General features: G+C 37.1%; 1 protein-coding gene across 2 annotated transcripts in view; it reads left to right on the top strand.

The window, feature by feature from the left end:
- The window catches only part of PGAP1 (post-GPI attachment to proteins inositol deacylase 1), a 79,040-nt gene that overhangs the window by 20,799 nt on the left and 32,365 nt on the right, over positions 1-25,876 (top strand). For both annotated transcript variants that reach the window (XM_053665122.1, XM_037167012.2), the window contains exons 4-12: positions 8,922-9,093; positions 12,101-12,258; positions 15,110-15,162; positions 15,997-16,063; positions 19,499-19,604; positions 20,300-20,355; positions 22,213-22,296; positions 25,161-25,207; positions 25,582-25,633. In XM_053665122.1, coding sequence (XP_053521097.1) covers positions 8,922-9,093; positions 12,101-12,258; positions 15,110-15,162; positions 15,997-16,063; positions 19,499-19,604; positions 20,300-20,355; positions 22,213-22,296; positions 25,161-25,207; positions 25,582-25,633 — 795 coding nt within the window. The remainder of the gene's footprint in view (positions 1-8,921; positions 9,094-12,100; positions 12,259-15,109; positions 15,163-15,996; positions 16,064-19,498; positions 19,605-20,299; positions 20,356-22,212; positions 22,297-25,160; positions 25,208-25,581; positions 25,634-25,876) is intronic.

The raw sequence follows: 25,876 nt of genomic DNA, 5'->3' as shown, positions 1-25,876 counted from the left end.
CACTTTCCATTTCCAGTCAAGATGGAGGCGTAGGCAGACATTGCTCACCTCTTCACACTACCACATCAAAATTACAACTACAATGTAGAACAACCATCATGCAGAATCATCAGAAATCGAGTTGAATGGAAGTCTGACAACTACAGAATTAAAGAAACCACATCTATTGAGACAGAGAGGGCCATAAATGCAGAATGGGCTAGTCCCTTGTGTGATGGATAAAAATTCAGGAGCAATATCTTAGGAGCAAAGACTCTTAGCCCATAACAGGCCCCCCAGCCCAGGATTCCAGAGTTGGGAATATAAGTCCCCACAATTTCTGGCTGCAAAAGCCAGTAGATGAGTCCGTGAAAGAAATTTCTGCAGCCCCAAGCAGTTCATCTTAACCCACATGGACTTACTCACTTTTCCTCTGAGCTCCAGCACCCACCTGGTAGCAGCTTGAAAGGCACCAGTGGTATATAGGAAGAAACTAAGGGGTCTGGTATCAAGGCCAGCAGAGGCCATTATCCCTTTTCTGAACCCTCTCCACCCAGAGCTGGCAGACTGGTGCTACATCTGAGACTCCATGAAACTGGATAACACTGTTTGACCTGCCCTGGGGATTTGGAGATCCCCAGAGACTCTGTCCTACTTACTCAGCTTACAGGCCCACCGAAGCTGCTCTTCCATATGAATGGCTGGTTTTGGCTCACACTTCACAATTTCCTAAATCCTCTCAAACAAGCAACAGCTGGCCTCAGTGAGGTCCAGGCTCCGCACCTGGAACAGCCAGCCTAGATTCACAGCTTGGCTATGTCTGGGAATCTCCAAGCCCAGCACAAGTAGCAGCCATCTCAGATTGCTTTACAGCTCAGGCAAGGTGTCCTGGGAAAAGTGCAGGCGAGAGCTGACCTTGGCCTGCACCCAAGTGGACAGCTACAGACCATGTTAAAGCACCACTACTCTACCCCTGTACAGCTGAACCTCCAGGAGGATGGAGGTTGGTGGTTAAGTGGTCACAGCCAGTCCTTACAGCTGACTGACCTGGGTAAAGCCCTCCAGTTGATCTGCCAACAGCAACCAAGGCTCAACTACATGAGGAGTGTGCACTCAGCCCACATGAAGGGCATACCTTGAGTACCCATTTTGGGTGATAGGGGAGGCTGTGCCACTGGACCCTACAGGACACCAACTACATTAGGACACAATACCAAGACATGGAATCAAAGCAGCTGTACCTAATACATAGAAACAAACACAGGGAGGCTGCTAAAACAAAGAGACAAAGAAACATGGCCCAAATGAAAGAACAGATCAAAACTCTAGAAAAAGAGCTAAAAGGAAATGGAGGTAAGAAATCTCTCAGATGTAGACTTCAAAACACTGGTTATAAAGATGGTCAAGGAACTTAGTGAGGACCTCAACAGCATAAAAATTCAGTCAGAAATGAAGAATATACTAATTGATATAAGAGAAATTTACAGGGAAACACAGTAGAATGGATGAAGATGAAAATCAGATCAGTGATTTGGAACATAAGAAAGCAACAACCAGTCAGAACAAAAAGAAAAAAAATAAAAAGAATCCAAAAAATGATAGCATAAGCAACCTCTGTAATAACTTTAAGAGGTCCAACATTCACATGATAGGGGTGCCAGAAGGAGAAGAAATAAAGCAAGAAATTGGAAATCTATTTGAAAAAAATAATAAAAGAAAACTTCCCTAATTTGGTGAAGGAAATAGACATGCAGGTCCAGGAAGCACAGAGTCCCAAATAAGATGGGTGCAAAGAGAGACACTCTAAGACACATCCTAATTGAAATACCAAAGGTTAAACATAAAGAGAATCTTAAAAGCTGCAAGAGAAAAGAAGCTAGTTTCCTCCAGGGGAGTTCCCATAAGACCATCTGCTGATTTCTCAAAAGAAACTTTGTAGGCCAGAAGGGACCGGCAAGAAATACTCAGTCATGAAAAGCAGGGAGCTACAGCCAAGATCGCTCTAACTAGCAAAGCTATCATTTAGAATCAAAGGGCCGAAAAGAGCTGCCAAGACAAAAAATTAAAGGAGTTCATCACCTAACCATTATATATGCAATTGTAAAGAGACTTACTTAAGAAAAGGAAGATCAAACTATGAACAATAAAATGGCAATAAATATATACCTGTCAACAATTAAATCTAAAAAAACAAACTAAGCAAACAAGAACAGAGAGGCAGAATCATGGACACCTAGAATGTTTTGATGTTTGCCACATGGAAAGGCGGTGTGGGAGAAGAGGTAAAGGGGTGAGGGGATTAAGGAACCAATAGGTAGTTACAGAATAGCCTTGGGGTTGTAAAGTATAATATAGGAAATGGAATAGCCGAAGAACGTATACACATGACCCTTGGACATGAACAATAGTGGGAGGATTGTCTGAGGAGGTGGGGGGGTGCTGGGTGGAAGAGGGCAAAGGTAAAAAAATCAGAACAACTAATAGCGTAATTAATAAAATATAATTTAAAAATAATCACTTTCCATTTGTTCACTCACCTTTGAATATTGACTACTTATCCTGTACCTTGCTCAATTCACTTACAGTTTCTAATAATTTTCTGTAAATTCCTTTAAATATTTCTATATATTTATGTCATCTTTGAATATAGACAATTTTAATTCATCTTTTAAATTTTCATTGTTTTCTTCTGGCTGTATTGTAGTAGGTGGTACCTCTGAAGTGGAGGTGGCTGACAGAAACTGAAAAAGACATTTGATCATTTATTGTGAATAACATTTATGAAAGTAAATCTCACTGTTATTGCCTATTTGTCTTACCAATAAATATTTTATCACATACATAATGGTCCTTAACTTAATGACCTGAGTCCTCCAGTGATACTATGTATAATAAAATTCTTTGGGTGTGAGGAATATGCTTCTAGTCCTATTGTGCTAGGTGTTGTTTTGTTTTTTATTTTTAAAATCATGAATGGGTGCTGAATGCAGTCAAATGCATTTTCATCTTTCAAGATGATCTTATTGAATTACATTGGTTGCTACTTAAATATTAAGCCAACTTTCAAGTCTTGGGTTAAATCCTATTTAGCCATGGTGTATTAAAATTTAAAATATTGCTGAATTTGATTGCTAATTTTTTGTTGAGGATTTTAAATCTATGTTCATGAGGGATATTAGGTCACTACTCCTTTTCAAAGACTGGCATTACCTAAGTTTGATAGTCAGGATGTACTGGTTTCTTTCTTTCTTTATCTTCATTCTTTCATGAAACTTTCAGTTTTATTTTTTTAAGTATATTTTATTGATTACGCTATTATAGTTTTCTCAATTTCTCCCTCATTCCCTCTTTTTCCTGTACCCCCAATAGTCCAGCATTTCCTCTCCCCACCACTTAGTTCATGTCCATGGGTCGTACATATAAGTTCTTTGACTTCTCTGTTTCCTGTACCATTTTTGACCTCTCCCCATCTGTTTCATGCCCACCAGTTATGATTCTTCTTCCCTGTACCTTTTCCATGGAGTTTGATTTTCTGGCACCTCTGGTTGTTTATTGATTTTATATTGGTTGTTATCCTCCTTTTGGTTGTGTGAGGAAGCAAAGGGTTTCTACCTACACCTTCATCTTGGCCAGAGCTAGAAAGCAAGACCATTTTAGATGGAGAAAACCTCATTTATTGAGTCTGCATGCAAATATAGCAGTGAATTAAATGCAAGCCCTCGTGGAGAGCAAGCCCTTTATGTTCTAGCGGAGAGAGGAAGATAGGAAATATCAGAAATTTTAAAAATTAATGCTATAAATGCCAGGAAGAAAAATAAAACAGGAAGTGTATATAGGTAGTTGAAGATAGACGACCTATAAGAGTGCTCAGTGAAGACCTGTTGAGGAGCAGGCAATGTAATGCAAATTAAGGACATGAGGGACTTCCAGTCAAGATGGCAGAGTAGATAGATATGCTTTGCTCCCTTGCACAACCATAAGAAGGATCACAGCTAATCTCAAAACAGAAAATACCCAGAACTGCCAGAAAATTGAACTGTTTAGAAGTCTGACAACCAAGCATTTAATGAAGCCATATTCATCCAGATGGGTAGGAGGAGCAGAGATGGGCAGCCAGGGTGGAGAGGACACAGTGTGGCAGCAGTGGCCAGCAGAACTGGTGGACCCACATTCACCTATGGTGGACAAAATTTGGAGGGACACCTTGGAAGCAAGTGACCCTAGCCCCAGGCCAGACCATGTAGCTTAGAGTTCCAGTGCTGGGAAATTAAAACCTCAAACTTCTGGCTGTAAAAACCAGTAGGGGTTGGAGTGGTGGAAGAAACTGCCAGTTTCTCAAGAGAGTCCACTTAAACAGTCTGAATGGTCCTAGAATGAACTCAAACTCACCCTCTCTGGGAACTACCACCAGGATAGCAACTAGAGGGGTGCCAGTTGCGTACAGGCAGGGGGTGAAGTGACTGGAAACAGGGCTAATGCTGAGCAAGTCTCCAGCAGCCAGACAGCAGCATTGTTCCCTCTCCAATCCCTGCCACACATACAGAGCCACAAAGTGATGAAGTGGGTTGCCCTGCCCTGGTGAATACCTAAGGCTCCACACCACACAGGTTAACAAGTACCCAAAGATAAGTAGCCAAAGCAAGTCTACCTAATACACAAAATGGGGGCTGTCAAATCAAGGAGACAAAGAAACATGGTTCAAATGAAAGAACAGAATAAAACCCCAGAAAAAGAACTCAGCAAAATGGAGATAGCCAACCTATCAGATGCAGAGTTCAAAACACTGGTGATAAGAATGCTCAGAGAATTCACTGAGTGCAGCAAAACATAAGAAAAGAAATGAAGACTGCACCAAGTGAAATAAAGAAAAGTCCACAGGGAACCAACAGGGAAGGGAAGGAAGCCAAGGTTGAAATCAACAGAAGTGGAACATAAGGAAGAAATAAACATTCAACCAAAACAGAATGAAGAAACAATAACAACAACGTGCCCCCCCCCAAAAAAAAAAAAACAAAAAAAAACCCTGAGAGTATAAGAAGCCTCTGGGACATCTCCAAGAGTGCAAACATCTGAGTCACGGAGGAGGAGAAGAAAAAGAACAAAAAATTGAAAACTTATTTGAAAAAATAATGGAGAACTTCCCTAGTCTGGCAAAGAAAATAGACATAAAAGTGCAGGAAGCCCAGAGAGCCCCAAACAAGTTGGACCCAAAGAGGAACACACCGAGACACATCATAATTAAAATGCCAACGGTTAAAGATAGAGAATCTTAAAAGCAGCAAGAGGAAAGCAGATAATTACCTACAAAGTAGTTCTCATGAGACGGTCAGCTGATTTCTCAAATGAAACATTACAGGCAAGAAGCAACTGGCAAGAAATATTCAGAGTGATGAAAAGCAAGGGACTACAACCTAGATTACTCTATCCAGCAAATCTACCATTTAGAATTGAAGGGCAGATAAAGTGCTTCCCAGAAAAGGTAAAGCTAAAGGAGTAAGTCATCACCAAGCCCTTTTATACAAAATGTTAGAGGAACTTATTTAAGAAAAAGAAGATCAAAACTAAAATGGCAGTACACAACTTAAACAACTGAATCTAAAAAACAAAAACAAGCAAACAACTAGAACAGGCAGAAGATCATAGATATGGAGATCATTTGGAGGGTTATGGTTGGGGAGAGAATGGGGGGGAAAGGTACAGGAAATAGCATAATTGGTTGGTACAAAACAGGGGAAGGTTAAGAACAGTATAGGAAGTGGAGAAACCGAAGAACTTAATACACGACCCAAGGGCATGAACTGGGTCGTGGGGAGGATTGCTGAAGAGAAGGGTTACTGGACAGCCAGGGGCAAAGGGCGGAAAATTGGGAAAACCGTAATAGCATAATCAACAAAATATACTTAAAATAATATAATATAAAAGACATGAGAGTATCTTGTTTGCATATTTAGGAAAGGGTACTCTAAGGAAACAAATGCATGAAGCAAGCACACGTGTGCTGTATTTAAAAAAAACACAAGGAGACTGGTGTGGCTGGAGTAGATAGAGAAGAAGGAGAGGTGGGGGAGAAGGCAGAATATAGAGCCTTGCAGGCAATTTTAAGAATGTTGCCTTTTATTTGAATTGATCTGGGAAGCCACTGTAAAGGTCTTTGAGCAAAAGAGTGACGTATTCTAGTTTAGGCTTTACAGTATCAGTCTGGACGCTTCTGAGGATAAACTAAAGGGATATAAGGGCCGAGCAGAGAGACCAGGTAGGAGGCTATTGCAGCGAGAAGTAACGGTAGCTTGGATCAAGTTGATAGCAGCAGAGATGATAATGAATGGTCAGGTCGGTGTAATTCGTAAAGGTGGAGGCAAGAAGATTTCATGGCAGAGCAGATATGGAGGGGCAGTGTGAGAGAAGAAGAAGAGTTAGGAGTGACCCCAATTTTTTTTGGCTAAACCACTGATATTGAAGTGCTGTAAACTGAAATGGGAGAAATGGAGGAGGAACAGACTGATTTAAAGGAGATTAATAGTTTAAAACAGGTTCAATTTAAGATACACACTAGATATCCCAAGTGTAGCTAATATGCCATTGGAGTTTCAAGTTAGAGTTTAAGAAAAGCAGTCCAGTCTGGAGATTATAACTTAAGGGTTTAAATGTATTCAAAGCCAGGAGACTAGATGAGATCACTGGGGAGTCAAGTTATGAAAGAGATCTAGGATTGAGACCTGACTTACTTCCTAAGAGATGAGGGGAGATGAGAAGGAACAAGCGAAGCACTGAAAAGGAGCAGCCAGTGAGGTAAGAGAAGAACCAGGAGAGTATATCGGTAAGGAAACCAAGTAAAGCATTTTAAGGAGGAAGAAGTGATCGGCCATGTCAGTTGCTGTTGCTAGGTCAAGGAAGATAAGCATTCAGAATTGACCTTTAGATGCTTTGGTGACTTGATAAGAGCAGTTTTGAGGAGCGCTGGGGTGAAAGCCTGATTGGAATGGGTTTAAGAGTGCGTGCAGAGGCTGAGAAACTGGAGACAGCAAGTGCTGTATAAATAACTGGTTTTTGAAGAGTTTTGCTGTAAAGGGAGTAGAGAAAGGTGTCACTAAGGGGAATGTGGGAATAAAAAGAGAGTTGTCTGTTTTTTGAAGAACAGCAGTGTATTGGTATACTAACAAGAATGGCGTAGTAGAACAGGAAAAACCGTGATGAGAGAGGACAGTGAGAATTGCTGGCGTGATGTACTCGAGAAGCCCAAAGGAGAGGTTTCAGAGCACATGCGTGGTGGTGGCTTTTGCTGGGATCCGGTCTGTTGGGGATCCCCCAGACCGTTCCCAGGCTCTGATTCTCCAGGAGGACTCATAGGACTCAGCATGTAGTTGTACTCCTGTTATGATTTATCGGGTTGGCCAAAAAGTTTGTATGTTTTTTTACGTAAAATAAGAGACGTGTTTCATTTTCACCAACAACTTTATTGATTTGGATATTTTGAGTATGTTGGCCATCTCTTGCATAGTATAGCATTGATTGTTCTCAGTTTATGTCTCAATTTGATCGATATGAACTTCACCTGGTCTGTCTGACTGTGGAGCATCGTCCAGTGAAAAGTCTCCAGCAGGAAGCTTCACAGACCACATTTGACACATTTGATCAGTCACACAACACCTCCTCCAGACACTGCACAAACCTTTTTTTGCATTTCAGTCATGTTTTTATCTTTCTTGAGATAATAAAGTATAATATGTTGAAAATACTGAGTATTTTCTTCCATCTTCAACATTAAAATGGCTACACAAAAATTCACCAATTTTGATAAGATTTTTTAAATGCACGCTGATATGACTGCTGTCACAATACAGTCTAACAAAATTGTTTCGAATGAAGTTAAAGACAACTAAGCACTGCCGGAACCATCTTATGGGAAAAAAAACAAACGAACTTTTTGGCCAACCCAGTTATTACAGTGAAAGGGCACAAAGCAAAATCAGCAAAGACAAAGGTGTGTGGGGGTGAAGTATGGAGGCAAATCGGGGGGTGAGCTTTCAGAAGTCCTTTTGCAGAGCGGTCACACCAGGTCCATTTCATTTCTACAACATGTGTGAAGTTTTGTCTATGAGAGCAGTTCATTAGAGACTCAGTGTTCAAGATTTTTATTGACAACTGGTTATATAGACACCCTGTGCCTATCACATACCAAAACCCCAGTCAGAAGGACAGTAGTGTTCAGCATAAAGGATGTTGTTTGCACAGTATTCTTATTTGGGGAATGATGGGAACCCTCCCAAAATCTAAGGTCCCAGACTGCAGAGCAGGACTAGTCTAATATCAGTCCATTCTAAGGATAGCAGTTTCAGGTCTACAATGTTAACTGTTTTAACATTGTTCAATGTGTCCTTGTGTCTCCACAAGGTCCGATTTATTCAAAGTAACAGCATAGAGGGCATAGATGTGGGATCAGTATGAAGGACGATGAGCAAAAGTTTGATAGTGAAACTGAGGATACTGTGTAGAGGTAGGAAAGATTTTTTTCAAAATGCAATACTTAAATTTAAGAAATATGTAATTGTTAGTGAATAAATGTTATGAGTGTTGGTTTATTTTTAAATTCAGGTGTACAATAGGGAAATAATTTGATGAGATAAGGTATATCAATATGATGAGGCCAGTGTAGCAACCCAATTTTTATGGTTTTCTAGTATTTCCAATTTTAAACAGAGGAGCCTGTAAAATCTAGTGATCTGGTATACACCAAATATAATTACATCTCTTACATCCAATATAACAAATGACTTGCTAGACTCAAGTTTTCTGATTTTGGTTCAGAAAATCAAATGTGTTTCTGCAGTTTATGATAAGAGGTTAAATAAATAGTTTGATTTTTTTTTTGTATTTTGAGAGGAGTTTTTAGTATTGTTATTATGATGCTAAGTATTAATTATATCTTGGTGATTTTTTAATAGGGCCAAGCATCTGCTCCAAAAAGTGTGGCGATAATTGGCCATTCTATGGGTGGCCTTGTTGCAAGGGCACTGTTGACACTGAAGAATTTTAAACAAGATCTGATAAATCTCCTCATCACACAAGCCACCCCCCATGTTGCTCCCGTGATGCCCTTAGACCGCTTCATTACAGGTGAGTGCGGTCTCACGAGCACCGACCGGCCTCCCCACTGTTGGTCGGAATGAAACAAGCGCTGCAGATTCGTCCAGTGAATTCTATCCAGTGTGGAGCCGCTCAGGTTCAGATCACCTCCACGTCTGAGTACCTCTTTCTCTGCCACTTTCAACTTGGGTTCAATCGAAGCCACTGTTAGTTTTCTATGTCTGTAGCATCTTACATGGATGGCACATGTCTTGTTATCCCCAGGCACTTAAGCTTAGGTTTAGTTATTCTCGAGGATGACTCCCTGTCTCTTAAAGTGTGTTTAAATTTCTTGTGTTTTGTTAACTTCCCAGTACTCTACTCAAAATAAGCATATTTTTAAGCAAAATAGTAGAAAAGTCTTGTTTTTTAAATAAAGAGCTCTGCTAACACTGTGTGATAAGGTAGAATTACTAATGTTTACTGAGCTCTTACTGGATTTTGGATATTGCTTAAAGGACTTTATATGCTGTATTATTAAGTCCCTTAGTCTTCATAGTTGTCCTTTGAGGTAGGTACCATTGTTATCTCCATGTTTATGGATGGAAAAGAAAGAGTCCAGGACAAAGGTTTTGCCTAAAGTTACATTGGCAAGAAAGTAGCAGAGCCAGTATTTGACCCTGGTAAACTTGTTCCTGGGCCTGTGCTCTTAACTTCCACATGCTATCTTGCTTCTTAATGAGATATGTTGATACTAGGGAAATAAAATTATGGATAATGCTCTAATGTTACAGGAAATTTTGAAGAGTAAGAGTCTATGATTGCTGTCAGGTAATTGAATAGTGATAATGTCACAGAGTAAGAATTAAATGCCCATCAACTTTTTATTAAAGTCGAATATTAGCTCCACTGCTTATTCCAATATTCTGTGAATAGAAGAAAATCTTTAGAAAGAAATCATTCTTTTTCACAATCTTTTTCATTTACTCAACTTCTTACCCTATCAGAGTTTCTATGATCTTAATTATGATGAAACTTGTGTTCCTAGTTAACTGAAAAATACGCCCTGGTGACTCCAGAGCAAAGCAGTGGTAGTCCAGAGCACCCGTCCTAACAGAACATGGCCAAGGAGTTATTTGCTGGAATAGCTGATACAGTCATACTGAACAGTGAAGTTTGACTTTTTTCATTACATCGAACACTTTTCCTATAGAAGTTTTTTAATGAAAAATTTTTGTTTTATTATTGAAGTTATTTAAATCTAAATCTAATAATTATAAATTACCTATAGGTTTAGAAAAAAGTCAAAGGCATAGACAAGTCATAATACTTGTAGCATAATTGAGAACTCTTTCTTACTGCATTTTATATGTAGATGAGTCATGCAGGTTAAATTGGAATTACTGAAAATACATTCAAAAATTATTTGAGGAAAACTTTGAAGAGATTTGGGTTTTGCCATTTGGGTGGATAACCGCGATACTCTGTCTCTAAAAGGCTAAGGCTGAAACTGCTTCTTTGGGCCAAGGTGTTCTCACTGTGATGAGCAAGCTTCTTTCCTGTTTGTTCCATGTTTATTTTTTATTGCATTAGGCCAGAATTAGAATGTAAAAACACACATTCAAGGGTGGTGATTTTAGGTTTTTAGGAGACTCATATGCCTCCAGAAGGAGATCCTGTTTATGGTTGGTAGAAATTCTGCCCTTCGCTGGGGGAAGGGAGGCCTGCGCGGAGCTCCACGCACAGAGGGCTTTGCTGTGTGTGGTGCTGCCGTTCCCCAGGCCAAGTTCCTCCCCACTGAAGGCTGTGCCTTTACATTCAGACCATATTCCAGGAGGCCAAGCCTCTAGACTGTTCTTGTCCATATGCTCCAAGCTCACTTCCAGGGCTGGTGTGGGCTTCTTATTTGATTCTGTTCTGAGGGTAGGGATGTACAACCTAAGCTTGAGTCGTGGCCAAGCAGTGGCTCTGCACGAGGTACAGGTAGCATGGAGGCCCTTGTGATGCAGGATGGAATTGGGATGGGAAGAGAAGGACGATAGCACAGCGATGGGCCACAGATCGGCTCGCCCTGTGCTGCCTTTATCCAGTATCCAACTCTGAGGTGTCCTAGAATTCTGCATTTGAACTTGGCCTTCCAGGTTGAGAAAATATATTTGATTTAACAGTTTGCTACCTGGAATTTTGACTTTTCATTATTTAGGCATATGGCATGTGTACCCCCATGGTACTCTTATCCTAAGCCTGGCATGTATTAGGAATGGATTTGCATGGTCACGATCTACGTAAATACTGCTGAGATCTTTCATGGGAGCTGTATGCTGTTCCAAAATATTTGAAGCCCTCAGTGGGATCAAATACCAGGATAAAAATGCATTGTTTTGATAAGTAGAAGAGGAAATGAGAACTCCCCTCCCCTGACCTCAAATCTTACAGTAAAATTTTCTTATTGTTCATAGAAAAAGTGGAAAAATTGTGTCCAAGTTCTTTCCTTTGAAGCACTTATTACACTAAAGAGAGAGAACCTTAACCATCAGATTTTCCACAGCGACGTAGTTCCAAGACTAGAATATTATTTTCCTGATAGTTTTTATTTTAAGAGAACTTAAGTAGTACTTTGTGTGGTGGTGGTTGGCTGCAAAGGAGAGCTGCTAAGTCTTAATAAGCAGGGACAGTGCCTAATTAGGAAGATCTGTAACTTTTTACCATAGTAAAGTCTTATCTTTGGAAGAATTTTAGGTTTTTTAGGTTTGTGTGGCTCGTGAACAAGTAGCATCCTTTTGGAATGTAGCAACTTCTTTGCATATCAATTTGTCAAGCTAAGAAATTTGGGTATCTTTTTTCACTATTGATGCCTTCAGTTAATACTTAGTATTTGTAATCTGATTCAGTGGGGTAAGGAGAATATCTATAAAATATTAAAATAGAGAAATGTGAATAACATTGTTTATAGATAATTCAGATGGCTTAGAAATTCAGTTTAATATTAATATTATGGATATCTTATTGATGCAGGGTGTGACTACTAATTTTTAATGTCTTTTTTATTTTCTGCCAGATTTTTATGAAACTGTAAATGACTATTGGATTCTAAATGCTGAACACATAAATTTAACCACGCTCTCTGTAGCTGGAGGATTCCGGGATTACCAAGTTCGTTCAGGACTGACTTTTCTGCCAAAACTAAGCCATCATGCCAGTGCCTTATCTGTTGTGGTAATCTTTTTTAAAGACTCTACTGAAATAGTGACATGATGACACAGAGGGGCATAAAAGAAGTAACGTGTCGCTGCTTGGGAGTGACTGCCACGGTGGTGTCATGCTGCTCCTGCACTTGTGTGTGCGCGCGCGCGTGTGTGTGTGTGTGTGTGTGTGTGTGTGTGAGGCAGAGGTACAGAGAGATGGAGAGAATGAATGGGTGACCGAGTGATGTTGAGAAGACAGGCCTGGATGCCTGTGTTCATAGAAAGTAAAAAGGATCTTATCTTAGAGACTTGGTGAAAATAAACCTTAATTATGAGAAATAATTGTTTCTTGTTCAATGCCTATCCATTGATTAGAACTGTTAAGTATAAGAAAGTGTGGACTAAAGTCCACGGGCCTCTTGTTACACCCAAGTGGGGTGCTGTGTACTATTGTAGCAGAATACCAAACATACCATATACTCTTGGTTGTTAAACTTCAAGTTTTACCAATGCTAAAGTTTAAAAATTAGCTGTCAGAAATTGATAGTATAAACAGAACCCTGATTAATTAATTTGTTAATAAATCTTCCTTGCTAGGACAAGTATTTGGCCTTTCACTGGGATACATAACCTCAGTAAAGTCAGTTCAAGTTTCCTTTTAGGGTTTATATTATTTCTTGTATTTTTAACCTGAAGTCTTCATTTAAGATGTTAACTTTTTTTAACTCAGCATACACATCATCTTCCAATATAACTTGATTTAATTTCTTTAAAAATCCATATTTCCTTTTGCTTTCTAGAAGCTTATGCTTTCTTTTATAGTTACTGACTTAATAGGTACTCCTTTGTTTAGCTCACCTATTTCCCCACCTTAGGTTGCTATTCACTCATCCAGCAGGTACTTACTGAATGCTTGCCATACACAGAACAAAAATTATTAAGCAGTTCTGCTATTACCCACCATTTTCCTGTAACTGGAGTTGTGGTATAGCCATAGTAGCTTTGGAACAAAATTGGTAAATCTTTCAGACCTCATTATTGGTATGAATATTATTTGATGTTGAATGTTTCGAGCAGACATTTGCTGGAAGTCCTCGAAACACTAAATGTCAACTCTGCAGTAAATGCTGATGTTTTATTTAGTCACATGAAATGAAAGATAACTTATTTCTAAGACTCGTTCTAGAGCATGAGACTGTATAGATCGCACACCCTGCAGCATCCTTTTGAAAGAACCTTGGTCTTTTCAGCCGTGTGTGTGCATGTGTTTCCCTGTTTTCTTATCCATTTGCTGATGTATTGCTTTCAGGGCAACTTGTATTACTTAAGGAATTTTCTCAAAGCTGGTTATTTTATAATCTGAGTTTTATTTCGTTTTTTAGACACCAAACAGTCTAAGTCTCTCATGTTTTAAAGTATGTTCACTTAAAAAATCATCAAGAAATAACAGTTTTTTAATGATTATCTCAAGAATGGTTAAATGACATTTATATCCATTGGGCCTGGAAAAATTGCTTAAGTTAGCACAGTTCTATTGGTAGGGTAAGCTAAACTCTTGTTATATGTACTCATGCAGGTAGTGCACTTAAACATAACAGAGGTTTACATTTTACTCATATAATTGCCCAAGTGTGTATTTAAGTTGGTGGGTGGTTTTTTGAAGAAATCTCATAAAGGACCTAGGCTGAGAGTTGGCACCCGCTTCTGGAATGTTTTCCTGTTTCAACCCACAGGAAGAGGGAAGAGGAGCAGTCAGGCCTGGAAATGCACACATCACTACTGTCCACATTCTGATAGAGAACAATTAGTTGCACCTTAAAGTAAGAGAGGCCAAGAATGTAGTCTAGCCAAGTGTGCAAGAAGGCCAGAATGGATTTTGGTGGACATTCAGAAGTTTTCACCAAAGAGCATGAGCAACTGCCTTTATTGTGTGTGTTGCCTTTCCCCTTTCCAACTCTAGCGCTGATGCATTCATTAGCCTGAGTGAAAGTAAACCCGTTGTATGTTCTTGCTAATGGTAAGTGCTGTCTACTGTGAGTTCTTACTCTGCTGAGCATCTCCTATAATCTTAGAACCACAGTGAACTCTCATTGTCTCTTAACATTTTAATTAAGTTGCCAGCAGTAATTCCTAAATAAGGTACCTAATGTTTGTAAGTTCAAGGAAGCTATAGATTCATCCTGCTTTAGAGCCTGGATTGAAGGGTGTTATGTCATTGTTAGGAAGCCTTCTGCAATAGTTACATTTTTTCTAGCAGTCTTTGCCCTTATGTCTCTAACAAGTTATATATATATATAACTTGTTAGATATATATATATATATTAGCCATCTAGTGATTTTTTTCAAAGTAAGTTAGCCTGGACCCTACTTGTAAGAGTCTGATTTGATAGTTTTAGTTTTGGAATTGTGATCAGGCATATTTCTTTTGGAAAACATCTTCAGGCTAAGGTATTTATCAGGCACACTCTGATTTAGAAGAAATATCTTAGAATTTATCAGTTGGTTTGTTTAGAACTAAAGTTACTAAAATATCTATTATGATTTACCCATAAACTATGATTTCTTAAAGAATCATAAACTCAACCTCTTGTTAGAATAATAAAGAAACATTAAACTCAGAAAGGAATCTGGATGCTTTAATAATTTTTAAAGGGTGATATAACTATGACTAAGTAGTAATGACAGAAATATTTTTATGCAGGAAATATTTTTGGATCACCTTTTATAAGAATGCATCATTTAAAAATGTCTATGCATCATAAAATAGCAAAACTAATGCTGCATGTTTCTAAATATTAGCTTGTAAACATTGCAGGCCTTTTGGAGAATAACAAATGTGCTTTTCTTAAGTTTGATTTTGTTGTTGTTTCTTTTCCTTCTAGAGTACAGCAGTGCCTAAGACCTGGGTGTCAACAGACCACCTCTCCATCGTGTGGTATGTAAATGAAATTTATTTTGACAGTTTCTGGTGGTCCTTTGTTCTAGGCAGTGCGTTGATTGGTTTGTTACCTTTCTGAGAGCTTCATTCATACATAAGTAAGGATTTGAGAGACAGACAAATTTAGGAGTTAGACTTCTAAACTTGATTCTTGTCTCAGTGTGACCAAGGTTCCCGTGACAACCTATGAAATCATCTGGGAACTAGTAGCTTCAGTCTCACATGAAACTAGTGTCAGATTGCAAAAGTTTAGTTCCTCATAGTTGGGCAGAATCAAAGGCACTTGTTTTAGTGACTTCCTGAGCTCTCCGCCAGTCATCAGACTTAGGGACTTGATTGATACAGCATTGGTAATTCTAGAGTAGCACATGGAAAACCAAGCTGGAATTAGATTTACCCTTAATATAAATTCAGAAATAGATTAATATTGCTCAAGAAATATGTAGACTCTAGTATCTGATCTCTATGTGTTCTGCCTTAAAGGTTCTCTTTTTCACCTTCCTCTGGCTCTGCAACCAGTGGTGTCTACAAGAACCACCCAGCCCAGGCCTGTAACGCCAGGTAGACCCCACCTACAGCTGGGGCAGGCGAGCACATTTAGGGAACATAGAGGGGCCTTGTCAGTTCTACTGGCAATCATTCAGGAAGATTTAGTTGGCTTTGTTTTTGCTTCAACTTTAAAAAATTTGCTTAATAATGGTGATTTCTTAAGTGATTTTAGAGTTTACAGCATTAAAGGAAACAGATATTTGATTAAATAAAATTGTGTGTGTTTGTATAAAAAGTATATTATTGACAAAAGTTTCCTTTGTAACACATTTTGTTCTTTAGGTGCAAACAATTACAGTTGACTACAGTTCGAGCATTCTTTGACCTTATTGATGCTAATACTAAACAAGTATGTATTTTTAAACTAAAAATTATTTCAGTAAAGTAAGAGCTTTGTTGCAGCAGTGGTAGAATTAATACATTTTTTTACTTTGATGTAACTAGAAGCCTACGCCTTATGTTGATTATAATTACTTTCAAAGTAGAAATATCTTTGTTTAGTGGAGGGAGAGGGGGTGGGGGAAGTAGAATAGGGTAAAGGGGGGATTAGTGGTGACAAAAGGAGACTAGACTTTGGGTGGTGGGCAAACAATACAATATACACATATATAATAGAATTGTACACCTGAAACCTATATGATTTTATTAACTAACATCACTCCAGTAAATTCAATAAAAATTTTTTTAAAAGAATGCAATGAAAGTGAAAAGAGTCCTTAAAATTTCCCCCAGTTCTTCCCCTTAAAATTCATATACATATATTCTTTTAGCTTTATTTAATGGAAATACTAGCAGACTATTTTATCATTTTTTTCTTAGTAATGTGTTGTAGACCTCATGATCTATAGTATTAGATATTTTTGTTTATATTTTCTTAGAAAGCATCTTTACCTTTCTGATAGGATGAAAATATCTATATTTATTGAATAACTGAAACTTACCAGAACTTAAATTATGTAATTCTAGAAGCTGAACCTTTTCCATAATGAGATTTCACATATAAACTCTGCAAACTAATGATTTTACAACTAGTTCATTTACCAGGACACCTGGAAACCAGGTAGTTCATTTACCAGGGCACCTGGAAGTATGAAAAAATTGTAGAATATGATATTCTGCAAATAATAATATGTAAATAATATGTAAGTAACATGTACAATATCATATTACTCTCTCATCTCTTGTCTGCTAGCAGTTAAATGAGTGGGCACCGGAATTACAGCAAAATTCAGAGAAATCTGTCCATTAACCTGCATGACTTTTTTCCTGTGAGTTTGGAACACATTGCCCTGATTCATCTCCAACAGCTTTTCCCCTCACGCTGTCTTGCCAGTGCCTCACCATTCAGTAGACACGTGTCTGAGAACTGTGGCTCTGGCTTTTCCTTTTAGAGAAAAAGCTCCTCAAAAATTAGCTAATTCTTTTATTGTGGCGAAGCATTACAGCCCATGTATTTTTGGATTCTTTCTCCTGAGGACTCTTACTCTTTTAGAGACTAGTATGTGTGGCCCCTTTCTCAATAGATCTCTAGGTAATACTTCTCTTACTATTGTGTCCTAAATCTTGCTCCTGTAGCATTCTCTTCTGGGGAGGTGGTAGTTCACATCTTTCTTCTTAACCCTTTGGAAAGCTGCATAGTAACTCTGTTAGAATCGTAGACACCTGGCTCTCCCCTAAAGAATGCAGTGAAAGAAAGACCCAAATCGTTCTGTGTTTCACCACATTTTAAGCTACAAGCTACCATAATTAAGTTAGTAATTTATGAAAGTAAATAAGTTTTTGTAGAGTTAACATTGTGAATTGGTTGTAGAATACAAACATTTTTTTCAGTTTCCAACATTATTTTAAATGTCAACTGTGGTAAACATTTTTAGTCTTTTTGAGAGAATGCAACTACGTATAGTAATAGAATCAATTAAAATTGCAAGACCAGTTTGTATTTGTAGTGACATTTGGTAGGTTTAGGAATTAACCTGTATCAACCAATGAAAACAGGGATGTCTTAGACAGGTATATTCTTTAAAAATTGTACATAAAGCTAATTTTAGTAAATCAAATCTTATTTTCCATTAAATCCTCAGAGGAGAAAACTGTAATACTAGTGCATAGTAAGTTATAATTCTAAATGGATAAGTATTTTATAGACACATTTTAAGGGAAGAGAAGTTTTTAATAACTGATACTGCTAAGAATTAAAATATGAAACTGAGTTCTGTTTTACAAACTCACTATATTGATGGACTGGACTAGATGTTAGACAGTAACAGGTTAGGATATAGTTCTGCCTCAAGAAGCGCATAGCCTACAGTGGAAAGCAAACGTATGTACAAGGGAAACTATCACTCAAATCATAGTCATTCATGTAGTACCAGGGAATCAGAATTGGAGTTCATTTTTTATGGTTATCCGCATAACCACTATAGCTTAAAACTGTAGAGAAGAGGATAGTCTAGAGAACGAATAAGGACGGGCGAGTCTGACTTAACTAAAATTTTGGTTGAAAGACCCATGGCGTTTAATACCTTGCAGTCAGATGTGGCCACTTTAAAAATCAATCAAAACTAATTTTGTATTAGACTGAAGTGATTGAAGTATAGAGTTTGCATCACTGGAGTTAAATTCTAGTACACTTTCCTCCACTCTAGACACACATCTCTAGAGAATTATATTCTATTTTGTATATCATATTTTAAGAAGGGAACATTAACAAACTTGAGTTTATGCAGGAAAGGAAGGCAGGAGTAGTGGAGAAACAGTTACATTTGATGTTTTTGAAGTTGTTTGATCTGTAGAAGAGATGTTTTATTTAGATGAGGGACATAGCAATCTGTAAGTTTTTGAGGGGCAGCCTCCAACCTATATATATATATATCAAAGCGACAAGGAGTCAGATACTGGCTCTAACTAGGGCAGAACATTCTCCTGGTGAGAATTGTTAGAATTGGAATCTAATATTTTGAAAAGTACTGAGTTAAAAATGTTCAAGCAAACACTGGATGCCGGCTAAGGGATTGAAAAGATTTAGTAGGCCTGGTCCTTACTATCATTTCTTTATCATTCGCTCACTGTGTTGTTGAGAAAATCTCTTCCCTGCCAGGGCCTCAGTGCTTAACCTACAGAATTGAATAGTGGTAGATTCCAAAAGGAATTTTATACCCTAATACCTTTTTTTTTCAAGGGAGGGACTAATACAAAGTTGCCAATATTTATTGTGCTGGGATATTTTAAAACAGAAAACAAATATCTTATCGTTTGGTTGCATTTTTATTTTATAAAAGAAAGGATGTTTTGATTCAAAGGAAGTAAGCAAAGCAGTAAAAAGCAGTTTCCAAGGAAGAACAGTTGTGTATTCTCTAGAGACTCTCCATTGTATATTTTCTTTCATTGTTGTGTGATTGGCCCTGGTCTGAGTTTGGAAACTACTGTGTTGGAATCACTAGACACAGGATCACTCAAGTTCTCTTCTGAGTCCGTACGTTTACGTTTTATTCTGAACTGGTGTTTGAGAGGTACTGTAGCATAATGATTAAAAGCATGGACTCTCGAGCCAGACTCTTCATGTTTGAACACTGGCCCGAACTCTTAACAGGAGCGTAACCTTGGTTTCTCTGTGCTTTAATTTCTTCATACTTAAAACACAGTTAATAACATGTTAAGCACTTAGAATAGTACCTGGTCCATAGTAAGTAACTGTTGACTCTTAGCATTATTACTTGAAGCAAACTTTTATTGAATTGTCACAGTGGTTATGAAAGGATACAGAAGTTATCAATGTTCTTTCTAGATAACTGAAAATCCCAAGAAGAAATTGGCAGTTTTGAGCCACCACTTTATAAGACACCCAGCAAAACCCTTTGAGGAAGACCCAACACTAATTGTCGATTTAACAGGTTAGTGGTAATAACATGTTTTAATTTTAAGTAGAGTTTTGATGATTTTTTTCGTAAATTTGTTTACTAGCAGACAAAATCTTTGAAACCGATTGCTTCAGGTACTCTAATCCTATTATATTTTATTAATTTCTCTGTGATGGTTTCTTATGAGGTTGTTGGTTAAGGAAGGGGAAAAGTAGAAAAACAACTTGTAAGATGTTGCTGATAAAAAAATTTGTCCTGAAAATCATATGACAAGTAGAAAAATTTTAAAGATAAAGTTAACTGTCTCTAGCCTCCTGACAGTCACATAGAATAGATGCTGTGTTATTCTCCACTTAGCTTCTCAGTGTCATTCTTCCGTGTTTTGGGTTAACAAGCATATCTTTTGCTGGTAAATTTTGCTTGTAAATATAATACCTGTCATACTTTACTTAATTACTTGTTTGGAAAATGAAATATTGACTTTCTTCTCTTGATACTTTCTTAAAGACACCGAGTGGATTTAAAATACTTGATGATGTGAATGCTGGTTGGTGAGGAGCATATAGAGAACATCCCATTAGGTTTTCTGTTTTAAAATAGCCAATGTTCAGGAAACCACTTCTTTTTCACGTCCTCTTATGATTGAGAAATATTTCACCAGCACTTAAGAAAAGAAAGTGTTTAATATAAAAATAACAAGCCAAACAAATTAATTTCCTCTACCTTAGAGACATCTCTGTGGGTTCCAGTAAAAGTGTCAAAATGGACCTATGTAGCTTACAATGTAAGTATACCACCAGTGGAGTTTTTTTACTTTAAAAAATGTAGTATTTATCTTTAAATGTTAAAGACTCTTTAAAAGATAACCACATATCATTTTCACACATTAAAACAATTTTATAATAATTCCTTACTAATAAATATCTACTTGATTGTGAGTTTTAGAACTGTCAATTTTTTTTATTGTTCTTTCTTTATTTTCTCAAGTCGTTTGAATCAGGACACATTATCTACATAGTGTTTGTTGATATGTGTCTTATTTTTCTTTTAATCTGTAGTACTTACTTAACCACCTTTGTTCCCCTTGTAGTTTATTTGTTGAAAAAACGAGTCCTTTAAAAACAAGTCGTTTGTCCAATAAAGTATCGCAGTCTTGACTTTCTGATTGCATTACTGTGGTGTCATTCAACATATTCCTGTGCCTACTGTTTTTCTGTGATTTAGTAGTAGTTGGATCAGGTGCTCTATCAGACTCACATTTTTGTTTTGGTAGACTGTCTCTTTTTGTGCTGTTAGCAGCTGTTGAGGAATAATACCTAGTGTCATTCATTCAGTAGGATGCAAAAATGATGATACTCTAATTTGATTATTTCTTCTTCATTTGTTAACTGGAACACTGTTTAGAAAAACTTATCCAGTAAATTTATCAGAAGTGGAACAAATCAACCCTGGCCGGGTAATCCAGTTCGTGGGAGGGTCGTCCCGCACACCGAAAGGTTGTGGGTTGAACCCTTGGTCAGGGCACACACCAAGGTTGCGGGTTTGATCCCCAGAAGGCAGCCAATATAAATGTTTCTCTTTCACACTGATGTTTCTTTCTCTTTCTCCCCCTTCCTCTTTCTCTAAAATCAAGGAGACATATCCTGGTGTGAGTATTTTTTTTAAACTGGAACAAATCATAAAGGAAATAAATGATGAGTACTTGCATCCTTGGATGTTAATATTTACCGAATATTCAGAATAATGGGCTGGTTCACAAACATGCTCCATTCATGACCATAAGAGGTTTTGGGGTTTCCCCCTGATATAATTATGAACCCATGTATTAAAGCATATTTGTCTACCTAAACTAAAATACTAAAATTGTTCTATCTTTGATGGTAAAATTGATACTAAAGTTCTGTTTTTGACCAGTGTAGGCCATTTCAAAGTTAAAGTCCAGAATCTTTTGGTATAGCTGCTCTTTAGTTGTCTTTGATAGTTTTTTTTAGAGAGAGAGAGGAAGCAGAGGGAGAGAGGAAAACATTGATTTGTTGTTCCACTCAGTTATGTATTCATTGGTTGGCTCTTGGATGTACCCTGACTGGGAATTGAACCTGCAACCTTAGCATATCAGGACGATGCTCTAACCAGCTGAGCTACCCAGCCAGGGCCATGTCTTTGATAGTTTTCGCAGTGTCTAGTATAAGAAGATATATTAGTTCATTTTGCACATCTCTTGCACCAGATCTCAAATCAGCTTTTTTCTCTAAGGAAGTAGTCCAACATTTGGGGAATGGCACCTAAAACCCGTAATCTGGGCATTAGAGCTATTTATGGCTAGTGGGTTAGCATTTCTAGGTGTTTTCAGTGGACAGAGCTAAGAAAGGTATTTTATTGTATCCTGATCACAAGGTCAAAAACCAGATCAAAACAAAACACATGCTTATACTGATACTTTTGAAACACAGCCAGGACTACAGGGTTTGTGCCTGATCTCTCTATCTTATATGTCTCTTCTTCCCACTCCCAGAGTTACTGGTTCTCAACATCGCCAGGAATAATAGAATTAGAATAATTGCTGATCGCTTTATCTGGGTTTTTAAATGATGAAATTATCCATTCTCATGATAGTTTTATTGTGTTTTTCCTCTCTTTTTAGGAATCTGAAAAATTATATTTTACATTTCCTCTTGCACACCATAGAAAAATCCACACTCATGCCTATTGTCAGAGCAACATGCTGGTAAGATGATTGGTACATCTTATGTAAATTTAAAAGGCTGACTGTTCATTTTTCAGATTCAACTAATATCGCTAGTAAATCTCATATTTAGTATGCACTATTACTAAAGCTAATTAGTTGAAAAATATTTGTCTGGAACAGCGTTTTGATTGAAAAGTATTCATCAGAATGTTTCTGTAGCTGATAACATACCAGGATCTAAGATATCACTTAATTGGTAGATGCCACAGTTTGATAGTAACAACAACGCCTTTAGAAAAGATGGTTGGCAGGCATTGTGGGCTTGGTGCTAATGAATGAATACCAATTTTAGTGGTATTACTACAGTCTCACAATCTCTTACAGAGACTAGCATCTCTCAGCCTGAAATCTGGATGGGCAGTTTATCCCAAGAGAATCAGGCCCCGAGAGTGATGGCTTAATATATCCATATTTAATACTGAATTTCAAATCAAAGTATCTATATTGAGAAAAATCTTTGCCAAAGTGTAAATTATCTGTTTGGTGTATTGGAGGATTCCTTTTCTTTAATTAAGGTCCATCAGTGTTAATTAGCATAAAGTAATGTAGTGAATTTTTAAAAATCTGTTTCACTTTTATGTAGAAATTTTCTAGCACACAAAAGTAGAAAAGATGATAATGAATTCTCATGTAACTATCACATACAGCCAGCTTTAACAGTTAGTGTTCTGCCCTCCTAACCACTTATCCTTTCCTCACTTTTTTAGCCTAAAGAAGTTTCTAAAGTAAATTTCAGGCATTTTATTCTTTCACCCATAAATACTTCAACATATTTTTTCTAACAGATAAGAATTTCATACATTACCATCATGCCATTATTTCACTGAAAATTTTTTACTTATTTCTTGGTATCATGTGGTATCCAGTTCAAGTTCACTTTTGTTCTGTATGTTGTAAGTTGGTTTATCTGAATCAGAATGTAAAGTACAGACATTTCATTAGATTTGTGGATCTTAAGTCTGTTTTGTGATAGCCCCTATTTCTCTCTATTTATTTATTCAAGAAAGGTTATGTACTCTACAAATTTCCTACATTGTGGGTTTAGATGATTGTATTCTTGTGTTATCTTTTAACATGTGTTTATATCCTTTATGTTTTCTGTACACTGGTAGTTAGATCTAGAACCTTGATTAGATTCAGACTAATTTTGTGTGGTAAAAATGTTTTATAAGTAGAGCTATGTACTTATTTCATCAGGAGTTATATACCATCCAGTCGGCCCACTTTTAATGACATAAGGACTTGTCAGTGGACTTAGGTGGTATCAGTGTATCTGTCCATTATGAAATTCCTAATGATCTCTCACCTAATGATTTTAGCATCCATTGAGGGCCATATACAGATTTTTCTTAAGAACTATACATTTTGTGATCTAGTTGCATTTTTTTTCTTTATACTTCCTGGAGTCAGTTGGCAATTTTGGGGTGACTTTTTCTAAGATTTTTAATACAATTTTAATAATTAGTTAGGGATATTTACTAGATATCCTGAAATTGTCATTTTGATACCTAGGTTATTATATCAAAATGGTGTTTTAGGATGGGCTTCAATAACACTTTATTCAGTTCATTGAAGAATGAGTCATAATTCCATATACACTGAAGTAAGTAGTGGAATATTGTCAGCTTTCGTAATAAGGACTAACTTTGAGGATAGGTTCCCTTATTAGCTGCAAAGACCCGTTATGAAACTGGGTTGGATCTCGAGAGGCTGCTAGATTGTCTTGGCCTAGACTGTGTGCATCTTTTCTGTTGCCTTGCTTTGTAATGTCCCATTACTGTCCTGAGAAGCATAGGTGACACAGAAGTCACACAGGTATTTTGCCAGCAATGGAGAACCAAGGGAAATACCATATTGTTTTTGTTTGTTTCCTTTAAGCATTTTTTCTGTATTTCTGAAAAATGTCTTAAAATTTTATTTAAGTTTCTTGAGAGCAAAGACCACATCTGCTTGAGTTGTCCTTTTCCTTGAAGATGTAATTCCTTGGCCCTGGAGTGGACTTTATAAATTATACATATAAGTTTAATTAAAGGATTTATTTTTTCATTGTCCTGTGTATATACTAAGGAAGAATTTATCTGCTATCTGACCAGTGTTTCTCATCCTTTTATGCCCCAGTAGGATTTCAGATCTTGGAGTATTGCTCCTACTCACTGCCTGAAAAGTTGGAGTGATCTTAGGTCATAGCTCTGTTAAATGACCAGAGCTAAGTACATAATATTGTTAAAATATCACAACTATCTCTGCAACATTTCCATGCTGCACTAATAAAGTTGTAACTAGCTTCAGTCTTGGGCTGTGTTTCAGTCCAAACACATTCTCAGCTGCATGGAAGTTGCATGCCTGGTAATCAAATAACTCAAATAAAAACTGAAAGGCCATACTTAGATTGATTGGTATTTTTAATTACTTGGCTGTGGATTTTTTGTTTGTGTAAAAGCCTACCTCTTATTGTTCATTTTCCTGTGTTTGTTGAAATGTGGATTATTTACTATGTAACTACCTGATTAAACTATAGGCATTGCCAGTCTCTGAAAGTGTGGGTTCAAAAATTAGAAGTGCTTACTTAGTGTGTTATGGAGAGACACCGGTCAGGTTACTCTTTCTCACCTTGCTACTCTAGGTTACTTGCTTACCTATTTTGTTGGCATTAGACTTCTTTGCCTGCCCTTGAGCTTTTTGACTTTTAGACCATCTTGGATATGTTTCTAAGTAATAAGTTGCTATTTTATGTTTCCGTTGTGTCTACAGACCCAATCATACAACAGAAAAATATTGAAGATGCCTATTTCACATAATTATTTTCTACATTATTTAGTGTACTTTGTTTTATTAACCAACAGGACACAAATAGTTGGATTTTTGGCTGTGTAAACACCACTCTTATTTGGTGAGTCTTTTGAATTTGCCTTCTGTTATTCATTTTTCTCAACATACACATACCCACATATTATACTGTCGCAATTGCTTATTACATTTTTAAGTTCATTTTGATGCTATGCTAATTAAAGAATTGATTTTAAAGTGAAAAATAAAGAAAATTAACATACCAGTAATTTTTGTAAACATCGAAATAGTTGGTTGCTAGGAGAGACAGTTTTTTTGTCCCTAAAGGGATTATGTGGGTAGAAAATATTGGATTAGACTTAATAGACTTCATTTCATTAAAACTCTAATAGCTCTATAGATGGTTTCTTTTTCCTCCGAAACTTATTTGTAATTTATAATACTTTAGTATGTTTGTCCTTTAATTATATTTCATAGCCAGCAAGGGGTTGATCTGTCATGGAAAACTGAACTGCTGCCGACAATGAAGGTGAAGTACAGCTTTAGAATTTTAATGTTTATGTGAAAAAATACTGGAGCCTATAGGCATTTTAGAGTCTGTTATTTTATTAATGCATGTAGGTATTGAATAAATTTGAGATTTGTTCATGTTGATTTTAGAAATATTTTCCCTAGAAATGAATTCAGTGAAGAAAAACATGATTGTTTTAACTTTCAGAGGTAAAAATTAGGAAGTTAACAATGCTCTAAATAAAATGAAATCTATATGTTA

This window comes from Artibeus jamaicensis, unplaced genomic scaffold (genome assembly GCF_021234435.1).
Source record: "Artibeus jamaicensis isolate MK-2021 breed Jamaican fruit bat unplaced genomic scaffold, CSHL_Jam_final contig_391, whole genome shotgun sequence".
NCBI classification, from domain to species: Eukaryota; Metazoa; Chordata; class Mammalia; order Chiroptera; family Phyllostomidae; genus Artibeus; species Artibeus jamaicensis.
The sequence above is the reverse complement of the archived record's forward strand: the minus strand, read 5'-3'. Positions and strand labels throughout refer to the sequence as shown.